Here is a 22753-nt window from a genome sequence, read left to right as displayed (position 1 = left end):
TAAAAAATGTCTCATGTTGTTACTAAGAAAAAACTCAAAAATGAGATAATTTAAAATCTCAATCCATTCAATTAAATTCTTTTATAAATAAAATATGTATATGAAGTTAGATTTATTTTTTATTTAAAAAAATTAATAATAAAAAGAAAATTAATCCAAAGATAAGTGAAAGGTCAATGACCAAATATCTTTATTTTAAAAATGATAAAAATAAGCAGAAATTGAACTCATATTGTTAGTGTTGGTGACTTTGCTAAAAGTTAACAAAAGTGGGCCACAAGGGCCCATGGATCAACACAATACCTCAATTGGGCCTTTGATGATCATGTGGATGATGAGCCCAAAAGATGAAGGGCTATTGGGCTTGGAGTTATGGTCAGGCTTAGTACAGGGGCCTAAAAAGGTTCAGGCCAATAGCCACCCTTAATTTAGGTTTTTGGTAGACTTGAATATGTAATAAACACTCCATCAATATCTTTTTCCTTAACTAATAAGAAAGAGCCCAATTTAAGAATAAAAAAATGTTCGATGGAAAATCAAAACTTTGTATCACCTTTAAAGATTAAATTAACTAAATATCACAAAGTAAAAAAGCTTAAACTATGTTTGGTTTTCAAAAAAATTGAGAGAAAACGCACAAAAAATTAAAAAAATAAAATAAAATAAAATAAAATGAGTTATTTTTATGTCATACTTCAAACTTATTTTACTTATTTTAAATATTTATATAAAAAATAAATAATTTAAAAATAGATAAGTTTTTAATTTTAATTATATTTAATTTTTTTCTCATATTTTCCGATGTAAAACCAAACATGTAAAGTTTATTTCTCTAAACATTTTTTTTTTCTTTTCTTGATACTTTTCAAGAGCCAAACAAACCCTTAAGGATTTCATCATTGCCATGGATAGATGATTTACTTTAAGCTTTCTTTGATGTCCAATTGTCAACCGATAATGATTAATTGGTAATATATTAATATAACTTTTACCCTCAAACAAGTAAAATAATTCTATCATCAATATTTTTTAAGATTCCTTGACAATGGATTTTCTCTCCATCCAAACATATGCCAAGAAGTTTCAATTTTAATTCTATTATTTCCCTTTCCTTGTAAGAATTAGAAGGCTTAAACCCTAAAATTGATGCTCAATTCATGATGACAAAGATTTGAGTCATCCTCTTTCCTTTTAAAACCCTAACTTGACATTTGCTCCAACTTTGGACACTCTACCAATCACTACAAGCCAAAAAAGAAAACAGTAGTTTTCACCCAAGAAAATCTTCAATCACAAGCATTAAATGGTAAAATGACAATTTAACCCTTCTCTGATGGTTGTCTTCCCCCCCACCCATAAAATTTATTTTCTCATGCACCAATCTTTTTTTCTTTAATTTTAAAATTATCATAATGTAAATAGATCAAAACACTCCCTTTGTTTTTTGCACATGGTTTATTTACCAATATATTCAAAAACATTTTTAAAAAATAATTTAAAAAAATAGTTCTTAAAAAGAATTTTTAATTAATTTCAGGAATAAATTCCTATTTGAGAGTTCAAATATATAGATTATAAAAAAAAATTATATTTTTAATTAATCATTAACATTATATAAAAATACTTCAAAATACCTTAATTTTAAATATATATATATTTTCAGAACAAATTTGAATAAAAGCATTTTTTTTGTAAATATATATATATCAAATATGGTCTCTAAATCACTAAAAACACTATCCGTTTTTTCTTTCATTATTTCATCATCCCTAAATAATTTTATTTTTTTTATAAAAAAAAAAAAAGCATATATTTTTAAAGCAAAATTTTGAAAACAAAATGGTGTGGAGAGGTATTTCAATTGAAGCTTAAAAGAAATGGAATCTTGATAATGAAATAGAAGCTTGAAAAGGACGTAATTTTTGTGTCATAGGAGATGAAAAAGATGGCCCTGGATGTAATTTCCCTTTCTGTGTATGATGAAGGCTTTTGGGCCCACCACTTTAAACTCTATGGCCCACTGCCTCACCGTCCAGAAAAGTTAGGCCCAACCACTCTTCCCTTGTCTTTATTAAAGAACCCATGGCATTCCAAGTGGCTTGTAAATTACCCAAAACAACCAAGGGCCTCAGGCACAAAACCCCATGAAATGGGTGGGTATTTAGATCATTTTCACTCAAAAGATTCTCCATTGTGATGTTTCTTGTAAAGTTGGTAACTATAATGACTTGAAATTAAAAAATAAATGCTGGGCCTTATTGTATAGGATATGACCACTCGATTTATATATAGAGTCCAATTTTTATGTTGAAAGAGAGTACATTGTCACCATGGCTAGAGTTTTCTTCATTTCGCCTTTCTATCTTAGCTTCTTCATCTTTCTTATCTTCTCTTATGCCGCAATTCCAATTCTTGGGGATGAATACAGCTATGTTAAGCAGGTTGATCCTAAGAAAATGGGGATGAGGAAGGAAAAGCTAAGTCATTTTCGTTTTTATTGGCACGATATTGTGAGTGGTCCTAATCCGAGCTCAATTCAAGTAGTTTCATCACCTACAAACTCAACAACTGCGTTTGGTTTGATAAATATGATCGATAATCCTTTAACTGTTGGGCCTAAATTAAGCTCAAAAATAGTTGGAAAGGCTCAAGGGCTTTACACGTCTGCATCACAAGAAGAAATTGGATTGTTGATGATTATGAACTTTGCATTCATTGATGGCAAGTATAATGGCAGCACATTTACTGTATTGGGTCGAAACACAGTATTTTCTAAGGTGAGAGAGATGTCAGTGATCGGCGGTAGTGGACTTTTCCGATTTGCTAAAGGTTACGTTCAAGTAAAAACTTACACATTCAATAGCACCACAAAAGATGCCACGGTTGAGTATAATGCTTATGTTTTGCATTATTAAACCCTTTTTTTTTGTAAGATTTTTTTGTATTGTGTTGTGGCCCACTATTATGACAATTTAAATCATTATGTTCCCACCATATGCTAAGTGGGGTCCTTTGATGTTGCTTAATTTAATTAAATCACGTATTTGAGTAGAAAAATTATTTTCTCAAAATATTTTGAAATAAATTATATTTTGAATATCAGTTCAACTTCAGTACAAAAGTTTACTTTTCCCGTACCTACCAAAAAACACCACTAATTAAGTGGTATCTTATGCACATTTTCAAGTCTTATTATTCATACTCAAGTTCCATTTGCCTTTACCCTTGTACCTTAGTCCCATTCATTTGTAGGCTTCAATTTCACGACCATATATATTCAATAGTTTAGATTTTTTGTTTTATAGGTACCATAGTGGTGGTACCTAAGCATTTTCCTTTGAATATAAATGGTTCGAGGATAAAGAGATTTAAGATATTATATCTTAATTTTTGGAATAATTAATGATTAAAAAATTAAAGATTTAAGGTATCGTATCTTAGTTTTTTTTAATTACCGATGTTTAAAAATTAATCTTCACTATTAAAACTTAATCAAAAAATAAATTATCAAACATTCAAAAATTGATAATTTAAATTTTGTTTTAGAAAATCTAAAATGTAAAAGGTTTCACCAAACAACTTCTTTGATGAGATATTTAATTTTTCATTTAACAATAATCCTCATGTCCAAGCAAAGATCTCAAATGAACTTCTCTTGAGAAAGTAACACACCCCCTAAAATACAGGTCTACACTAAAGCACAGTAAAACAGATTTTTGATGATTGTACGGTGAATTTAAAATTAATTTTTTAAAATACAATACAATGAAAACTATTTTCAAATCTACGACACTTTTTGTCACTTTTAAAGGTGTCTTTTGAAAAGACATTTTACATCATTTTTGTATAAGTGATACATGTTTAAAAAAATTGAATTTATATTGAAGGTGTCTCTTCAAAATATACCTTCCACGATTTTTATATCAATAATACAAGTTAAAAAAATTTAAATTTATATTAAAAGTGTATCTTCAAGAGACACCTTTTATAATTCTACAAAATCGAATTTATATTAAAAGTATCTTTTAAATAGACATTTTTCATAGTTTTTATATCAATTGCTTAATAAAAAAATTAAATTTATACTAAAGATGTCTTCTTAAGACACACTTTTTACAATTTCACAAAATTAAATTTATATTAAAGATGTCTCTTGAAGAGACACCTTCAACAATTCTTGCATCAGTCATCCATTGAAATAATTGAATTTATACTAAAAATGTATTTTCAAAATACACATTTCACAATTTCATAAAATTAAATTTATATTGAAAGGTTTTCCTTTAAGAGACACTATAAATTTAATTTTTTTTGTTAGGTGACTAATATAAAAATTGTGAAAAATGTTTCTTCAAAAGACACATTTAATATAAATTCAATTTTGTGGAATTGTATAGAGTTCTTCAATGTAAATTCATTTTTTTTTTTCACTATATGACTTATATGAAAATTATCAAAGATGTCTCTTCTAGAGACGTCTTTAGTATTAATTTGATTTTATGGTATTGTGGAAATGATATTTCTTTAATATAAATTCAAATTTTTTTTAACGTGTATGACTAATAAAAAAATTATGAAAAAATGTCTTTTGAAGAGACACCTTTAACATATATTCAATTTTATGAAATTATGGAAGGTATCTCTTCAAGAGACACCTTTAGTGTAAATTCAATTTTTTTTAACATTTATGGTTGATATGAAAAATATAGAAGAGACACCTTTAACATGTATTCAATTTTATGGAATTACAGAAGGTGTCTCTTCAAGAGGCACTTTTAGTGTAAATTCAATTTTTTTTTACATTTTTGGTTGATATGAAAAATGTAGAAGGTGTCTCTTCAAGAAACACATTTTAAAGTAGCAAAAAGTGTCGTGGATTTGGAATTATTTTTCAAAGTACCATTTTTTAAGAATTATTTTTTTAAATAGCCGTACAAGTTAAAAAAAAAGCCCAGTAAAACACACTAAACAAGAAGTCATACGAGTATAAATGACTTTATTACTCACCATTAACACTAAGGTGGTCTTTGTTTTTTTGGTTTTTTGCTTAAAACAATTTAGTTTTAGAATTTAGGTTGTTTGTTTTTCTACCTTTTCATGACTTATTGTAAACTTTTTACTAAATAGAAAAAACCAAAATATATAGCTTTTTCTAAATAGAAAAAATAACACATTGATTTTTTTTATTTTTTAATACTTAATAGAAATAAAATACTACAAAAACAAACAACCTAATATTTAATACTATTAATTATTAAGGTTCTATTTAGAATTAAGTAAAATAACAAACACCACCTAAGACTAAAGATAAAACGATATATTGAAGCTACCAAAACCAAAAGAAATAGGGTTTTTTAGTTGTTTATTTACTTTTTTACTTTCTCGTATTTCAAAAATATTATTATCAAATTGTAAAATATGTTTTAAAATGTTAAAATTTTGTTTAAAAATTAAAATAAAAGATAGGTCTTGTTTGGACACACTTTTTGTTAGTTGGTTTTTAAAAACAAAAAAAAATAATAATAATAATTTCTATATGAAAAGAATAAACCTTTTTAGACTAATTTTATATCTTTTAAAATTACTTAATTTTTTTCTTTTAAATATGAGGTGGTAAATATTGTTAATACCTTAACTCTTTATTTTTTTAACCATTTTTAGAAATTATTATATATTCAATGTAAACGTATAAAAGTTCTTGCATTTTATATTGAAGTTATTACTGTTTTTCATTTTTGAAAAAGGAAATAATAGAAAATGTATCCGAATCGACACTAGTACATCGAAACAACATAATTTCATCCTAATAGCAACTACTTTCATATTTAAATACAAATTAAACATTATACCAAATTCGATTTTTACTACATATGAAATCCTTCAAATCTTCTAACTTAAAAATTTACTATAAATATCACACTCATACTAAGATATGGAAAAATAAGCTTTACGATAATGAAATTTGGGTCTAGTAAACTCAAGTATATAATAAATAGGTGATCGATTTTTTTCCTTAAACAAATAAGCAAGAGTTCAATTCAAGTATATTCCCCTTGAACTAATAAGTAGGAGTCTAATTTAAGTATGGAACATTCTTGATTACAAAACGTCAATCAAAAATCAAAACTTTCTACCACCTTTGAAGATTAAATTAACCAAATATCAAAAATAAAAATAAAAAGCTTATGGATTCATCACTGCCCTTGGTTGGTGATTTACTTTTTGGCTTTCTTTAATCCATAGGCATTCATTAATTAGCAATATATTAATATAACTTTTTCATTAAACAAGTAGAATAATTCCATTATCAATATCTTTTAAGATTTCCACCAACTATAAGTAAATTAATATCTTTACTTCTCCCCCCTATGACAATGGGTTTTCTCCCAATCCAAACACATGCCAAGAAGTTCCAATTTTAAATATATTAAACAATGTTTTTTTCCCTAAGAATTAGGAAACCTTAAACCCAAAAAGAATGAGTATAAACCCTCAACTTACATTTGAACCAACTATAAGTAAATTAATATCTTTACTTGTTCTCCCTATGACAATGGATTTTCTCTCCATCCAAACACATGCCAAGAAGTCTCAATTTAAACCTATTAAACAATGTTTCTTTTCCCTTTCCTTGTAAGAATTAGGAAACCTTAAACCCTAGAAGGGTTGCTCAATTCATAGTGACAATGATTGAGTCATCCTCTTTCTTTTTAAATCCTCATTTGGCATTTGCTTCAATTGGATGCCCTGCCAATCACTATAAGCCAAAAAGGAAAATGGCAGGTTTCACTCAAAAATTCTTCACTCACAAGCATTAAACACTAGGATGACAATTGAACATTTCTCAGCTTTTTGTCTGAAGGTTGTATTCCCACTCAAAAAATTCATTTTCTTATCCATTAAACTTTTTTTAAAAAATAAAAATAAAAAATGCCATTGTGTAAATAGATGAAAATACTCCCTTTATTCTTTCCACCCAAATGAAGGGTTTATTTGACAATATATTCAAATATAATTTTTAAAATAATTTTCAATTGCTTTAGGAATAAACTCCTACTTAGGAATTTATATATTGAAATTGTACAAAATAATTTTTATATTTTCAATTATTTCTTAAAATATTATAAAAACAATACCTTAAAATATGTTCTAAAAAACCATTTTCAAAACAAAGTTTTAAAAAATTATTTTAAATAAATGGAATATTGGTAATGAAATAAAAGCTTCAAATGAAAAGTTTAAGGGTGAAGGGTTCAAATGAGAGAGAAAGTGTACTTATTTCTGGTGAATTTTGGGTTGGGTGGGTGAGAAAATAAAATTTTGGATTTAGCGGAAATGGAAAAGATGGAGCTGGATGTAATTTCCCTTTCTAGGCGTGATGTAGGGCCCACCACTTTAAACACTATGGCCCACTCCCATACTGTCTAGAAAGGTTAGGCCCAACCACCCTTTCCAGGTATTCCTTCCCAGTGACTTGCAAATTACCCAAAACAACCAAGGGCCTAAGGCGCAAACCCCATGAAATGGATGGGCATTTTGGTCATTTTGAATAAAAAGCATCCCTGTGATGTGCCTTGTGAAGATGGTAACTATCACGACTTGAAATTTTTTAAAAAAAATGGTGGGCCTTATTGTAAAGGATATGAACCACTCACTTTATATATAGTCCAATTGTTGTTCTCAAAGAGAGTGCATTGTGGCCATGGCTAGGGCTTTCTCCATTTCATCTTCCAACCTTTTCTTCTTCATCTTTCTCATATTCTCTCATGCCACAATCCCAATTCTCGGGGACGAATACAGCTATGTCAAGCGAGTCGATCCCAAGAAAATGGGGATGAGGAAGGAAAAGCTAAGTCATTTTCGATTTTACTGGCATGATAACGTTAGCGGCCGTAATCCGACCTCCATTCAAGTAGTTGCACCACCTACCAACTCAACGACTGCGTTTGGCTTGGTAAATATGATCGATAATCCATTAACCATTGGGCCTAAATTGAGCTCAAAAATGGTTGGAAAGGCTCAAGGGCTTTATACCTCTGCATCGCAAGAAGAGATTGGACTACTAATGATTATGAACTTTGCATTCTTTGATGGTAAGTACAATGGTAGCACATTCACTGTATTAGGACGGAATACAGTATTTTCTAAAGTGAGGGAGATGTCAGTGATCAGTGGCAGTGGACTTTTCCGATTTGCTAGAGGTTATGTTGAACTTAAAACTTACTCGGTAAATATAGCCACAAGAGATGCTATAGTTGAGTATAATGCTTATGTTTTGCATTATTAAACTTCTTCCCATTTTTTCCAAGCTTTTGTTGAGCTTTGGCCCGCTATTGTGACAACTTGAATCATTATGTTCCCACCATGTGCTAAGTGGGGCCCTTTGATGTTTAATTAAATTAAATTACGTGTTTGAGTAGTATAATTGTTTTCTCAAAATATTTTTTAATAAATTTTGTTTTGAATAAAAGTGGTTCGAGGAGAAAGATTAAGGTATTCTATCTTAATTTTTTGAATCACTAATGTTTAAAATTAATCTTGACTATTAAAATTCAATCATAAAATTAATTATCACACATTCCAAATTTGATAGTTAAAATTTTGGTTCAAAAAATCTAAAATGCAAAAGGTTTAGCAATGATAATTCTGATCAATTTTGTAGTTTATTTTTTAAAATTGATAAGAAAATTTGGTTGATTATAATCTCCAGGCAACTTTAATATTCATTTTGGATTGATAAATGTTAGTCCATGATTCATCCTTTAATTTAATGAGCTTGAAGATATTAGGCCTTGACCTAGTATAGTGCCCTAAACTAAAAGGATGACAATTCGTATTGTTGGGTCATAATCCAATCGAGAAAGGCTATATGTATATATTCAATAAAGTCTCTCCTAAATCTTGAACTTTATGCATGGAGGTATAAATTTTTTATTTTCTCTATTTTTAAATATGAAATTATAGGTGCTAGATGTGGTTTATTCACTAAAACCATTATATAACTTATGGCATTGTTTTATTTTAATTTTGTATATAGACTATAAGGACCCGTTTAACCTTATTTTTTAAACTTGTTTTTAAAAACTGCTGAAAATAATTTATACTTGTTCTTTAAAAATTATTCTCTATTTTACTTTATTTTTAAAAATTGTTTATAAAGAATAATAATCAAACAGTTTTAAAAAAATTTAAAAACAGTTCTCTATTTTAAAAAATAAAAAAATGTTTTTAAATCACATGACCAAATAAGCTCTAAAAGCCGTCAACCCTTAATATATTTTAACTTAAAAATCTCACCATTAGATAATATTCTCATTTTAGAAGATACAAATCATGTGTTAGAAATAAACTAGAATTATATTATTATTTATCGTAATGAGATACACTTTATATCTTATTTGATGAAGCTTGAGAAATCATATACAAATTATTAATTAATAATTTGTTAGTGTAACCTTATCATTATACAAATAAAATATTTATATTATTTTTATTTTCAAATTTTAAAAATCAAAGAAATCAAAAGAAAATTTCTTAATTTTTCAACTAATAAAATTCCTTTTATCAAAAAGAGAACATCAACAAATTGTGAAGTTACATATTTTTTATTTCTTTTAATAGTCCATATTTTTTTAAGATGTATCAATTATTAAGTACATTAAAGTGTATTTAAAGGTGATTCTATTTGAAATATTTTTAATAAAAGTATTTTTTAAAAAAAATATTTTTAGAAAAATCATTTATTAATTATGAAATATTATAAATAATTTTTCAATTTTTAAAATATATTTTCTAAAAATTTTTAAATGTGGAAATTTTTTCAAAAACATTTTTTTAAGTTAAAAATGTTTTTAAAATGACTATGAAATGGAATCTTAATATTCTTACTAGTTCCTCCAAAATAATGGAGTGTCTTTTTCCCACGTAAAACCTAGAAAACTCTAAACCCTAAATTTGATGCTCAGAAAGAAAGACGTGGGCAAGGGGGAAGAGTGAAAGTCAAGTCATTTTCTTTATTTTTAAATCCTCATTTCACTTTTGCCGCTATTGGGTGGGTGTCATATCTGGAAATTGTACCACACCTACCTTCACTAATGATAAAAGGACAATTTTGGGCCCACCACAAACATTAGGGCCCACTTTGATGGGGGGCAGGCCTTATTTTCTAGAAAAAGTTAGCCCAACTACTCCATTGTCTGTCCATGATTTCCCACGTCCCATTAAAAAAAAGGCGTGTTATTCCAGGTCAATAAGACTTGCAAATTACCCAAAACCACCAAGGGCCCAAGGCACCGAACCCAATAAGATGGAGGGGCATTTTGGTCATCTCGTAATCTATATATGCCACCTAGGTTTTGTGAACAAATGGGGTGCTTTGTGGCCGGCAAAGGGTGTGCATTGTGGTCATGGCTAGAGCTCTCCTCATCTCACCTTCCTTCTTCATCTTCTTCATCTTTCTCATTTTCTCTTCTGCCAAGATCCCAGCTTTCGGAGAAGAATATAGTTATGTCAAGCGTGTCAATCCTAAGAAAATGAAGATGTTGAAGGAAAAGTTAAGTCATTTTCGACTTTATTGGCATGATATTCTTAGTGGGTCTAATCCAACCTCAATTCCAGTAGTTAAACCGGTGAATAACTCATCAACATTCTTTGGTTCAATAAATATGATCGATAATCCATTAACCATTGAGCCAAAATTAAACTCAAAAATGGTTGGAAAGGCCCAAGGGTTTTATGCGTCTGCGGGACAAGAAAATTTTGGATTGTTGATGGTTATGAATTTTGCATTCAACGATGGCAAGTATAATGGTAGCACATTTACTGTGATAGGACGAAATGATGTTTTTTCTAAGGTGAGGGAAATGGAGATAGTTGGTGGCAGTGGGCTTTTTCGATTTGCTACAGGTTATGTTCAAGCAAAAACTTACATGTTCGGTACCAATGGAGATGCCATTGTCGAATACAATGCCTATGTTTTACATTATTGATATTTTTCCTTTTTTTAACTTTTCGGACGAGCTTTGTTCCACAGTGATAGACTTGAATTATTGTGTGTTCCCACCATAGCTAAGTGGGGTTCTCTAGTTTTGCTTAATTTAATTAAATTAAGTTACTTTTACTTTACCTAATTTATTGTAAGCATGCAATAATAAAATAAAATTTAAGTATCACGTATAGTTTGATTTAGAATTTATTTGTTTATTTAAATTTTTTAGAGAAGTTACAAAAATAGAAAAAAAAAACACATGTAATTCAAAGAAAATCATATTTGAAAATTCTCGGTAGAGAGAAGAAAAATAAGACCATATTCAATTTTATTTGTTTCTTATGATTTTCTTAATTTCCTTATGTTCCTCTATTGTTTAAAAAATTAGGGAAAATGATTCTTTATTTCACTTTATTTTTAAAAAAATGAAAATAGAGAACAACAACTGAATAAGGTTATGAATTTTTTAAAAACAAATTTTTGTTTTTAAAATAGAAAACTATTTTTTAAATCACATGGTCAAACATTTTATAATAGTTTAAAATTTTGTTTTAAAAAAATGGAAGTATATATATGAAAAAAAAAATTACAACTTGAAAGTGATTTATAAAGATTAAGTACAGCAAAACAACATTTTATATTGAATTTATTAGTATTTTTATTTTTAAAATAAAAAAAAATTAGAAATTCAAATTTTTGTTTTTAAAAGTTTTAAAATAGAAAACAAAATTATACCCAAATAACACCTTTTAAGTTTGTAATTTACTAAAAGTTCATCAGTCAAGATTCCTAAAACTCTATTACGTCATAGTCCAACACAACTCAAGAAAGGTTATATCCATATATTCAAGATGACCTCCTAAATCTTGATCTATATGCATGGAGGTATAAATTTTTTATTTTCTCTGCTTTTAATTATGGAATTGTTTTCATAAAATTACAGGTGCTAGACCTAGTTTATTAACTAAAACCATTATATAACATATGACATAGTTTTATTTTTATTTTGTATATTGATATAAGGGTTTGTTTAGCAATTTTTTCTGAAACTTATTTTTAAAAAATCGGTGAAAATAACTCCTACTTATTCTCTAAGAGTTGTTATCTATTTTACTTTATTTTAAAAATTATTTCCAAAGAGCGTTAAAAAATTTTAAAAATAATTTTTTATTTTTAAAAACAAAAATCTATTTTTAAATCACACGATCAATTGGAAGCCTTCAATCCTTAATATCTTTTAACTTAAAATCATACCATTAGATAACATTGCTTTAGAATTTATAAATCATGTATTATAAGTAAACTAAAATCATATTATTGTTGATAGTAATGAGATACACTTTATATCTTATTTGATAAAGGTTAAGAAATCATATACAAATTATTAATTAATTAATAATTTATTAATGTAACCTTATCATTATACAAATAAAATTTTTGTATTATTTCCATTTTCAAATTTTAAAACTCAAAGAAGTCAAAAGAAAATTTCTTAATTTTTCACCTAATAAAATCTCTTTATATATATATAAAAAAGAAAGTCAACAAATCTTGAAATTTCAAAATTTTAAGATATTGATGTACCAGTTATTAAGTAGATTAGAGTATATTTAGTAGTGATTCTATTTGAAGTACTTTAGTAAAATTGTTTTTTCTAAAAATGTTTTTAGAAGAATCGTCCATTAATTTCTTTTTTAAGAAACATTATAAATAATTTGTCAATTTTTTAAAAATATTTTCAAAATTTAAATGCCAAAATCTTTTAAAATATAGGGAAAAATATATTTCCATATACCCATATGAAAAAAGCCACAAAATAAAAATTTAAGTTTATAAAATATAAATTTCAAGCACTTATATAAAAACAATTAGTAATTCACATATTTTCTGATCAAATATATTACATTTGATCACGTAGGAGATACTTTTTAATGATGTATTATTACTTTTGACCATCATAAGTTAGTTTTCACTCGTGAGTATATTAAATTTGAATTATTTTTATCTTGTTTTTATTTTATAATTATTTTTATATTAGCTTGTGAAAACCTTTTATTTTTTTTTATTTTTTGTAAGTTAGAAGGAGTTTCTCTCCATCGAAACACGCAGTGTCTTTTTCCCTTTTCTTGTAAACCCTAGAAAACTCTAAACCCTAAATTCGGTGCTCAGAAAGACTTGGGCATGGAAGAAGAATGAAAGTAAAGTCAATTCCTTTATTTTTAAATTCTCAGTTCACTTTTGCTTCTATTGGGTGGGTGGGTGTGATACCCGGAAATTGTATCAGACCTACCGTCACTCACAAGTTAGAATTAAAATGACAATTTTATCCAATAGAATGGGTTTTGGGGCGACTTTGATTGCGGGAGGCCTCATTTTCTAGAAAAGGTTGGCCCAACCACACCATCCTCTTTCCATGTTTTTCCACTTTCTATTCAACAAACGCGTACCCAAGTCAATAAGACTTGCAAATCACCCAAAACCACCATATGCCCAAGGCACCAAACCCCATAAGATGGAGGGGCATTTTTGTCATTCTTGTTAGAAATATTCACGTTGTGATGGGTCGGTGCGATTGGCAATTATAATATCTTTGAATTTGGAAAAGTGGACTTTAATTGTGTGGAAAATGAACAATTCAATAGTTTATATATATAGCCTAGGTTTTGTGAGCAAAGGGTGTGCATTGTGGCCATGGCTAGAGCTCTACTCATCTCACCTCCCTGCTTCATCTTCTTTATCTTTCTCATTTTCTCTTATGCCACAATCCCAGCTTTTGGAGAAGAATATAGCTATGTCAAGCGTGTCAATCCTAAGAAAATGAAGATATTGAAGGAAAAGTTAAGTCATTTTCGACTTTACTGGCACGACATTGTTAGCGGGTCTAATCCAACCTCAATTCAAGTGGTTAAACCAGTGAATAACTCGTCAACATTCTTTGGTTCAATAAATATGATTGATAATCCGTTAACCGTTGGACCAAAGTTGAGCTCAAAACTGGTTGGAAAGGCTCAAGGGTTTTATTCATCCGCAGGACAAGAAGAATTTGGATTATTGATGGTTATGAATTTTGTATTCATCGATGGCAAGTATAATGGTAGCACATTCACTGTGTTAGGACGAAACAAAGTTCTTTCTAAGGTGAGGGAGATGGAGGTGATCGGTGGCAGTGGAATTTTTCGATTTGCTAAAGGTTATGTTCAAGCAAAAACTTACATGCTCAATTCCACGGGGGACGCTACTGTTGAGTACAATGCCTATGTCAAACATTATTGATTTTTTTTTTCTTTTTTTAGTATTTTAATGGAGCTTTGGTCCATAGTGGTGATAGACTTGAATTATTGTGTGTTCCCACCATAGCTAAGTGGGGTTCTATAGTTTTGCTTAATTTAATTAAATTATGTTGCTATTTCTTTACCTAATTTAAGGTAAGTATGCAGGAATAAAATAAAATTTAAGTATTAAGTATAATTTGATTTGAAATTTATTTGCTTAATTAAAAATTTTAGAGAAGTTAAAAAAGAAAAAGAAAAATCACATGTAATTTTAAGAAAATCATATTTGAAGATTTCCGATTATACTATTAGATCGTGTTAAGAAAAGAATAATAGTATTATGTTCAATTTTATTTGTTTCTTATAGCTTCCTTAATTTCCTCATGTTGCCCCTTCCTCTGTTGAAAAATTAATAAAAACAACTTTTACTTATTCTCTATTCCGTTTTATTTAAAATAAAAAATAACGAACAAACAATGTTATAATTTTTTTAAAAGTAAGTTTTTGTTTTAGAAAAAAAAAAAAAAACTATTTTTTTAATCTTGCCAAACATGATGTAATAGTTTTAAATCCGTTTTAAAAAAATCGAAGTATAAAAAAAAATAAAAATTACTACTTGAAAGTGATTTTTAAAGATTAAGTACAAGAAATTATATATGTTATATTTTTATTTTTATTTTAAAAACAAAAATAGGAAATGTATCTAAATATAAAGTAATTTTTTTTTAAATGTTAAATTAAAAAAAAAAATTAGAAAACAAAATTACACCCAAATAACACCTTAAATTTGTAATCTACTAAAATGTCAAAATTCCTATAACACTATTAGATTATGTTCCAATCCAATTTCAGAAAGGCCATATACATATATTCAAGACAGTTTCCTAAGAGTGCGCTTGACACTAATTTTAGAAAGTGCTTTTAACATAAAAAAATATTTTTAAAAAATAAATAGATGTTTAGTAAAATTTAGGAAACACTTATAAAATTTTGATAAGTTACTTGCAATGTCAAAAATCACTTGCAATATTTTTTAGAAAAACATTTGATAGTTGATTCTTCTAAAAACACTCATAGCGAAAATACTTTCAATAAAAAACACTTCGAGTTGAAACATTGCTAAACACACTTTAAATCTTGAACTTTATGCATGGAGGTATGAATTATAATTTTTTTTTCCTCCACCTTTAATTATGGTATGATATTCATGAAATTGTAGGTTTTAGACCTACCTTATTCACTAAAACCATTATATAACATATGACATAGTTTTATTTTCATTTTGTACATGGACTATTAGCCTTTAATGCTTCATATCCTCTAACTTAAAAATCTTAATATAGATAACAATCCCATGTTAGAAAAATATAAATTATGCCTTACAAGTAAGCTAGAATCATATTGTTGTTTATTGTATATGAGATACACTTAATATCTTATCTAGATGTGGCTAAATCATATGCAAAATATTTGTCAATTCAACAAGAAAAAAAAAATATAACTAAGTTTAAAATAACCTCACTATACTTCAATGTAGAAAATTGATATTTGCATTTATTTAAGCCACACAAAAATTTAAGCCAATATCCAACCTAAGTTGCTTTGAGGTAGAGTTAAATCCATACAACGAGTATGTAATTCTCCTACAAAATAGGAAGGAAGAGTAGAAGAGTTTATGGATCTTCCATTTTCTAACTTGGCTATATGTAGAGACATGATCTTATAGAGTTATTTGTTGCATATGCTAAGATGAGAGCAAATTGATAGTGGGTTCATTGCAATTATGAAATTTAAATTCTTGTACACTTGAGATTAACAAATTCCTTAAATCAATAAAAATAAATTTTAAACTAGATTAATCCTAAATAATGAAAAATTAAGACTTTTGATTAATTTAGACTACATTTGACTCGTGTACCAAACACCTTTTAAAAGAATTTTTAGAAAAATTATTTAACATTAATTTTTTAGGAGTAATTTATCAATTTTTTTAAAAATACTTTCAAATTTTATCAAACACACAATCTTAAAAAAATATGTTGTTTAAACTAAAAATATTTCCTAAAATTACCAAAAAAAGGGCTTTTAATATATTTACTAGTTCCCACAAAATAATGGAGATCTCTCCCCTTTTTGCCCTAAAAATGATAAAGAATATAAAGTACGAAATTTAAATCGTGGGAGAGATAAAAAGATACCCATATATACCAGGCCTACATTCGCTCACATGTTTGAATGGTAAAATGACAATTTTATTCAATAGGACGAAGGGTTTCGGCCCAGCACAATAAGCCTTACGGCCCACTTTGATGGCGGCACAAATAAGCCTTACGGCCCACTTTGATGGCGGCACAAGAAACCTTAGGGCCCACTTTGATGGCGGCACAATAAACCTTAGGGCCAACTTTGATGGCGGCTGCCGTGGCGGAGCCAGACTCCTTTGTTATGGGGGAGGGATCAAGAGAATTATTAATATATTATAGTTAAGGTAATTAATGATATTTATTATTATTATTATTAAAATTAAATAATTTTAAATATTGATTATAAAAATTTATAAAATTAAACCACCATAGTACTAAGAATATATATATATATATATATATATAAAATTACCAAGAACATTTAAAGAAAAATTTCAAAAGAAATAAAAATTAGAAAGAAAAATCATTAAATTTTTTTTTAATAATTTTAATTATTTTGTAGCAAAACCCATAAAAGTTACTATAAAGAATTTAATAATTTCTTTATAAATTTCGCCATTTTTCATGAAAAATGTGTTTTTTAGGTCTAGCTATCTCATAACTTGATTTTATTTATTTACACTTTAATCTCATTATTTATACTTATATCCGAAAACCTAAATTTTTCTATATACTTTTAGAAGTGAGGATTAAAATTTTCATAAATACCAAAATTAATACCTTAATCTTTTTCCTTTTGCAAATAACTAAATACAAGATAGTTGAAAGTAAAATCTTTTAATTAAAATTTATGTTTCATACAATAATAATAATTCATTACGAAAATGGTAGTAGTTTAAAAGTATTATTTTTTATGATTTAATTAAATCCAATAAAAAATAATTATAAAAAGAGAAAAAGATTGAATAAGCAAGAAGAAAGAAATGTCAATATTAAATAAGATTTTTTTATTATTGTTCAATTTTAATATTTTATTAGTAATTAATGGTTAATATTGTTTTTTTTTTGTAATAATATTTAATTGTTATTATTTTGAAAACTAAATTTATATTCTTTTTAGAGGGGGTAATTTTGTATTTTGGTTTTTATTTTCCTAAAAAAGTTTATCATATAAGGGAATTTTTTGTTTCTAGAAAATTGAGGGGGGACACATGGTCCTCTGAGCCTTACTTGGCTCCGCCAGTGGCAGCAGGACTCATGTCCGGGACAAAGTTAGGCCCAACGACTCCGGTCTTTCCATGTTTGGCTTCTTTCCAGTCAAAAAATGCGTGCCATTACAGGTCGAGAAGATAGGAAATTACGCCCAAAGCACCAAACCCCATAAGATGGAGGGGCGTTTTGGTCATTCACGTTAGATGTTTTCCCCACTGTGATGTGTCTTTGAACGGTGGGCAAATATGACTTGGTCTTTGCGCGGTTGGAAGCTTATATGACTTGGAATCTGGAAAAGTCTATTTTATCGTATGGAAAATGAACCATTCGATATATATATATAGCCTAGGTTCTTGTAAGCAAAGGTACATATCCTTGGTTTTGTGAGCAAAGGCATATATCCTAGGTTTTGTGAGCAAAGGGTGTGCATTGTAACCATGGCTAAAGCTCTCCTCGTTTCACCTTCCTACTTCATCTTCTTCATTTTCCTCATTTTCTCTTTTACCACAATCCCAGTTTTCGGAGAAGAATACAGCTATGTCCAAAGTGTCAATCCTAAGAAAATGAAGATGTTGAGAGAAAAGGTAAGTCATTTTAAACTTTATTGGCATGATCTTGTTAACGGGTCTAATGCAACCTCAATTACAGTGATTAAAGCAGTGAATAACACAACACCATATTTTGGTATGGTAAATATAATTGATAACCCATTAACCGTTGGGCCTAATTTGAGCTCAAAAACAGTTGGAAAGGCCCAAGGGCTTTATGCATCTACGGGACAAGAAGATGTTGAAATATTGATGGTTATGAATTTTGCATTCACTGATGGCAAGTACAATGGTAGCACATTCACTGTGTTAGGACGAAACAATGTTCCTGCTAAGGTAAGGGAGATGCCGATAATCGGTGGCAGTGGGCTTTTCCGATTCGCTAGAGGTTATGTTCTAGCAACAACTTATGAGCTCAGCAACACTGGAGATGCCAATATTGAATACAATGCCTATGTAATACATTATTAATGTGTGTGTGTGTGTGTGTTTTTTTTTTTCTAATTTTTCTATGGAGCTTTGGTCCACAATAGTGATATACTTGAATAATCATGTGCTCCCGACGTAAACTAAGTGGGATTCTCTAGTTTTGTTTAGTTTGAATAAATTAGGTGGTTTTTACTTCACCTAATTGAATGTAAGCATACAATAATAAAATAAAATACTTATTTACATGGATTAATTATTTTCTTGAAATTTGTTAAACTATACTTTATTATAAAAATCAACGTTTTTAGAATTGGATCGGACATTGAATCGAAAAAATTATCAATTCACAATTCACTAATCGGACCGATGGTCCAACCACGGTCAAACCGTCATAAATATATATTTTTTATATTTTATTAAAATTAAATAATATTTATAATATTATTTATTTATTATTATATAAATGTATTAATGGTTTAAATTTATTAAACAAAATATATATAATATTTAAATATGAAAATATATTCAAAATCGTAAATACAAAAAAGTCGTAATTAAATATGAAAACAAATTGAAAATAAAAAAAAACACGTGATTTATATATATATATATATATATATATATATATATATCTATTATTTTTTGAAATAGGCTATGTACTTATTTTCTGTTAAAAATAAAAAGGATGCAGCATAGTGGAGTAGTAATGCTCGTTATGATATTCGTCACCGATTATCGGTCGGTATTTGTCGGTAAATTTACCGATTTTTCTGGAAAATTTCTCGATATTTCCTACCAGTCCAGCCCGCGCACAGGATACAAAATCTGTCCATTTTTTTTTAAAAAAAAAAAACATAAGGCGCTATTTGGTAATCTGATCATGATTTCCAGGCAAAGGTTGTGTTTTTCCGCCTGGCTCAAAAATCGTGGATTTAGGGTTCGTGAAATTTAAATCGAATGGCACAAAAACAAAGAGACCCCTAGAACAGATCCAGAAAACACAGGGAGCAAAAAAAAATTTTGGTTTTCCTTGGGAGTTTTGCATGGATTTTCTCAGAAATCAAACGAGGATGAATTTTCCCGGAAATCGAATGGGGGGGTGGATTTTCTTGGGAATCAAACGGGGGTTGCAAAAAAATAATAATAATAACATGATTAGATTAGTACCTGCAAGGATTGAGAGTGGCAGAGGAAAATAGGGCCTTCTCAGGGATTCTCTCGTCTGGAGGGCAACTTCAGAGAAGGGCTTCTTGATGCCCGAGTAGAGAAGTGGGTGGCCCTTTTTATTTTTAGATTTAGTGGAGATAAAAAAAAAAAAAGGGAAGCATATCATGAGAGCAATTCTCCTCTCTCTGTATAAATAATTATTAATTATCCATCTTTTTTTTTATTAAATCACTATTATGGATTAAAATTTCGATTTTTATCCATCATATTTTATGAATTAAAATTAATTTGATAAGATAAATTATTAATAATTTTAATTATTTAAATAAATTAATGTTAATAAAAAAAAGTTGTTACCACATTTTTAATAAAATTTTAGAAATTAAAATAAATATTGTTAATAAAAATATTTTATATAAATTAATTTAATTTTTCATTTAAAATGTAATAAAACATGTTTTAATAAAAGTATTTTAAAATTTTTTAAATAAATATTGTTTTCAACAAGATGAGCTCCTTTCATCTAACAATATGATAGAATTACATCGATATTCATTTTGATACTAAAACTATTGCAATGTCATATGTATTATATTTATGTATAAAATGTTTTTATTTAATAAAATCAAATATTTTTTTAACTCAATTCTAACTTTATACACTTCCAAAATTCATATTTGTTACTCTTAAAATTCAAATATCAAATTTATCGATATATCTTTGTCTATTGATATTTTTCTTTTTAATCATATTTATGTCAATTATACTTACAAAATGACTTTAAAATATGTGTATTTTCTTATTTTATCATTTTTTTAGAGTTTTTGCAAGCATTCCTATAAATTTTAAATAATTTCCACTTCATCGATATTTGTGAAAAAAATATTTACCGATATTTTTAATATATTGGCAAAATCGAAGTACCGATATATCTATAATCACCGATATTTTCATCATTGACCTAATCCCATGTCGGAAGTAAGAGGAAAAATAAAGTGCTTTATAAACCTCTTCCCATGTAACACAAGTTGGGTAGTCAAGTCAAGTGGTTGTTGAGCCTTATGGCACAACCTTTGATTAAAGGGTCCATTTTGCAAGATGGATGTGGGCTGTCAATGTTCAGTCGGGGAGAGGATATAGGCCATTTTGTCCAAAAAAAAATGGTAGGCAAACAATGTTGGGCTGTGAGGGTGGACTAAAGTGGCCCACTTTTTTCAAATAAAAGTTGGGGGTGTTGAATTGTTTGGTTTGACAGTTCAATCGTCGGTCCAATTGATAACCGGCTTAAAAGGAGGAATCGGACAGGAAAGGTCATCGATTGACGGATCGGCGTCCAATTTTTAAAATATTGCTAAGAATAATAATAATAATAATAATAAGTTGGAGAGAAGTAGATTTCAAAGCTCATATCAATGAAGTTGAAGTGTATCACTTTTCTATTCAACTTAACCTAGTTTTTGTGGGTTGATTTGATATGTTTCAAAAGCTAGTTTTGTGGCTTTTGAAAATAAGGCTAACTGAGTGGTCCTACCTTGACTTCGTTTAATGAGAATAACATATTTCTTTGATTTCACGTTACTCAAAGTATCTTGAGTAGACTAAAATATATTCAACTTTGAAATTTCACTAGTTTTTAGTCATATATAATGATAATGAAGTTAGAAAATACTCAAAAATTTGAGTAGCATTCTCATTTACAAAAATGCTTTTTAGAAATGTTTTGATAAAAATTTTATTTAGCTTGACGTGATACATAAGTTGACTTTTTCTTTTATTTCACTTAATATATGATTTAATTGAACATTTTTCAAAAGAAGATATGATTCTTAAACAACAACCTTTTCCCATTATTTACAAATTCTACAAGGTCTATAGCTAGGGTTTGAATCAAAATGGGCTAAAAATTAATGTCATCTCAATTTTGCTTCATTTTTGGGACAAGCAATCATGACAATCTTGAATGGAGTTCATGTGTCTAACATATCAATGTCAGAAGAAAAAAACTATAAAAAGAACAAGCTTCTAATAATTTTTATATCTTATATACAAATTATTATTATTATTTTATAATTTTTAAAAAATATATGAAATACATTCAAATGGACACTTAATTATAAATAAATGATAACTATTCTACCATTTCTCTAATACAAAAAGAAAAAAAAAAAGGCGTTTGAATCTTTTTTAAATGAATTTAGCATTCACAAAGCTTTAAATCATTAATTTTTTCTACGTGATTGTGTAATAGTAGATGATGAAAAATTAACAATAAATGATTAATTATCATCATATGTTTAAACTTTATCAATTGTACTTTTCCTATTTAAGCAAGGTGACAAGTTGAATGTAATTGAGGTTGTGAGACCCATTAATGTAGAGAGGAATTCAAAATCCTAATAAAAATGTATTTCAATTAATAATGAGTTTTTAATTCATATTCTCATTTTTAATAATTAATTCACATAAAATAACAAATTAAAAGTGAAATGGGTTTTTCAATTCAATTTTTTTTTCAATGTTTCAATGATCCAAAACAATTCTAAAAAAATAATTTAAAAAAAATAATTTAAAAACAAGGTGTTGAGTAAATGAACTTAATTACCTAATTTAAATTATTAAATAAATTAAATATATTTAATAAAATAATTTAATATTAAAATTATTTTTTATTTTTACCTCCTTTTTCTCTTAAAATAATTAACATATATGTCAGACCTACGTCGACTCACAAGTTTGAATGGTAAAATGATATTTTATACAATAGGATGAAGGGTTTTGACCCACCACAATAAACCTTAGGGCCCACTTTGATTGCAGCTTGCCACCGCATAAATAAAACCATCATGGTACTAAGAATATTTTTAAAAAGTTTTAGATGTTATATATATATATATATATTTTAAATTACTAAAAACATTTAAAGGAAATTTTTAAAAGAAATTGAAATTAAAAAAAATTATTAGAAATTTTTAATAATTTTAATTATTTCGTAAC

General features: G+C 27.7%; 5 protein-coding genes across 5 annotated transcripts; all 5 read left to right on the top strand.

Annotated features, from left to right (window-relative positions):
* The first annotated feature begins 2330 nt into the window (after positions 1-2330).
* On the top strand, positions 2331-3031 carry LOC117916662 (dirigent protein 22-like). Its single transcript, XM_034832801.1, has one exon. It carries the CDS (start codon positions 2331-2333, stop codon positions 2913-2915), a length of 585 nt encoding a protein of 194 aa, XP_034688692.1. The 3' UTR covers positions 2916-3031.
* Positions 3032-7699: 4668 nt separating this feature from the next.
* Positions 7700-8425, top strand: LOC117916528 (dirigent protein 19-like). Its single transcript, XM_034832606.1, has one exon. The coding sequence runs from the start codon at positions 7703-7705 to the stop codon at positions 8285-8287; it is 585 nt and encodes a 194-aa protein (XP_034688497.1). The 5' UTR covers positions 7700-7702; the 3' UTR covers positions 8288-8425.
* A 1951-nt stretch (positions 8426-10376) lies between these two features.
* On the top strand, positions 10377-11168 carry LOC117916509 (dirigent protein 22-like). Its single transcript, XM_034832584.1, has one exon. The coding sequence runs from the start codon at positions 10407-10409 to the stop codon at positions 10986-10988; it is 582 nt and encodes a 193-aa protein (XP_034688475.1). The 5' UTR covers positions 10377-10406; the 3' UTR covers positions 10989-11168.
* Positions 11169-13678: 2510 nt separating this feature from the next.
* LOC117916580 (dirigent protein 22-like) lies at positions 13679-14420 on the top strand. Its single transcript, XM_034832691.1, has one exon. The coding sequence runs from the start codon at positions 13679-13681 to the stop codon at positions 14258-14260; it is 582 nt and encodes a 193-aa protein (XP_034688582.1). The 3' UTR covers positions 14261-14420.
* A 3551-nt stretch (positions 14421-17971) lies between these two features.
* On the top strand, positions 17972-18845 carry LOC117915873 (dirigent protein 19-like). The gene has a single exon (XM_034831612.1). The coding sequence runs from the start codon at positions 18053-18055 to the stop codon at positions 18632-18634; it is 582 nt and encodes a 193-aa protein (XP_034687503.1). The 5' UTR covers positions 17972-18052; the 3' UTR covers positions 18635-18845.
* Positions 18846-22753: the final 3908 nt, after the last annotated feature.

The sequence above is a fragment of the Vitis riparia genome, chromosome 6 (genome assembly GCF_004353265.1).
Source record: "Vitis riparia cultivar Riparia Gloire de Montpellier isolate 1030 chromosome 6, EGFV_Vit.rip_1.0, whole genome shotgun sequence".
NCBI lineage: Eukaryota > Viridiplantae > Streptophyta > Magnoliopsida > Vitales > Vitaceae > Vitis > Vitis riparia.
This window is presented reverse-complemented; position numbering and strand designations above follow the sequence as displayed.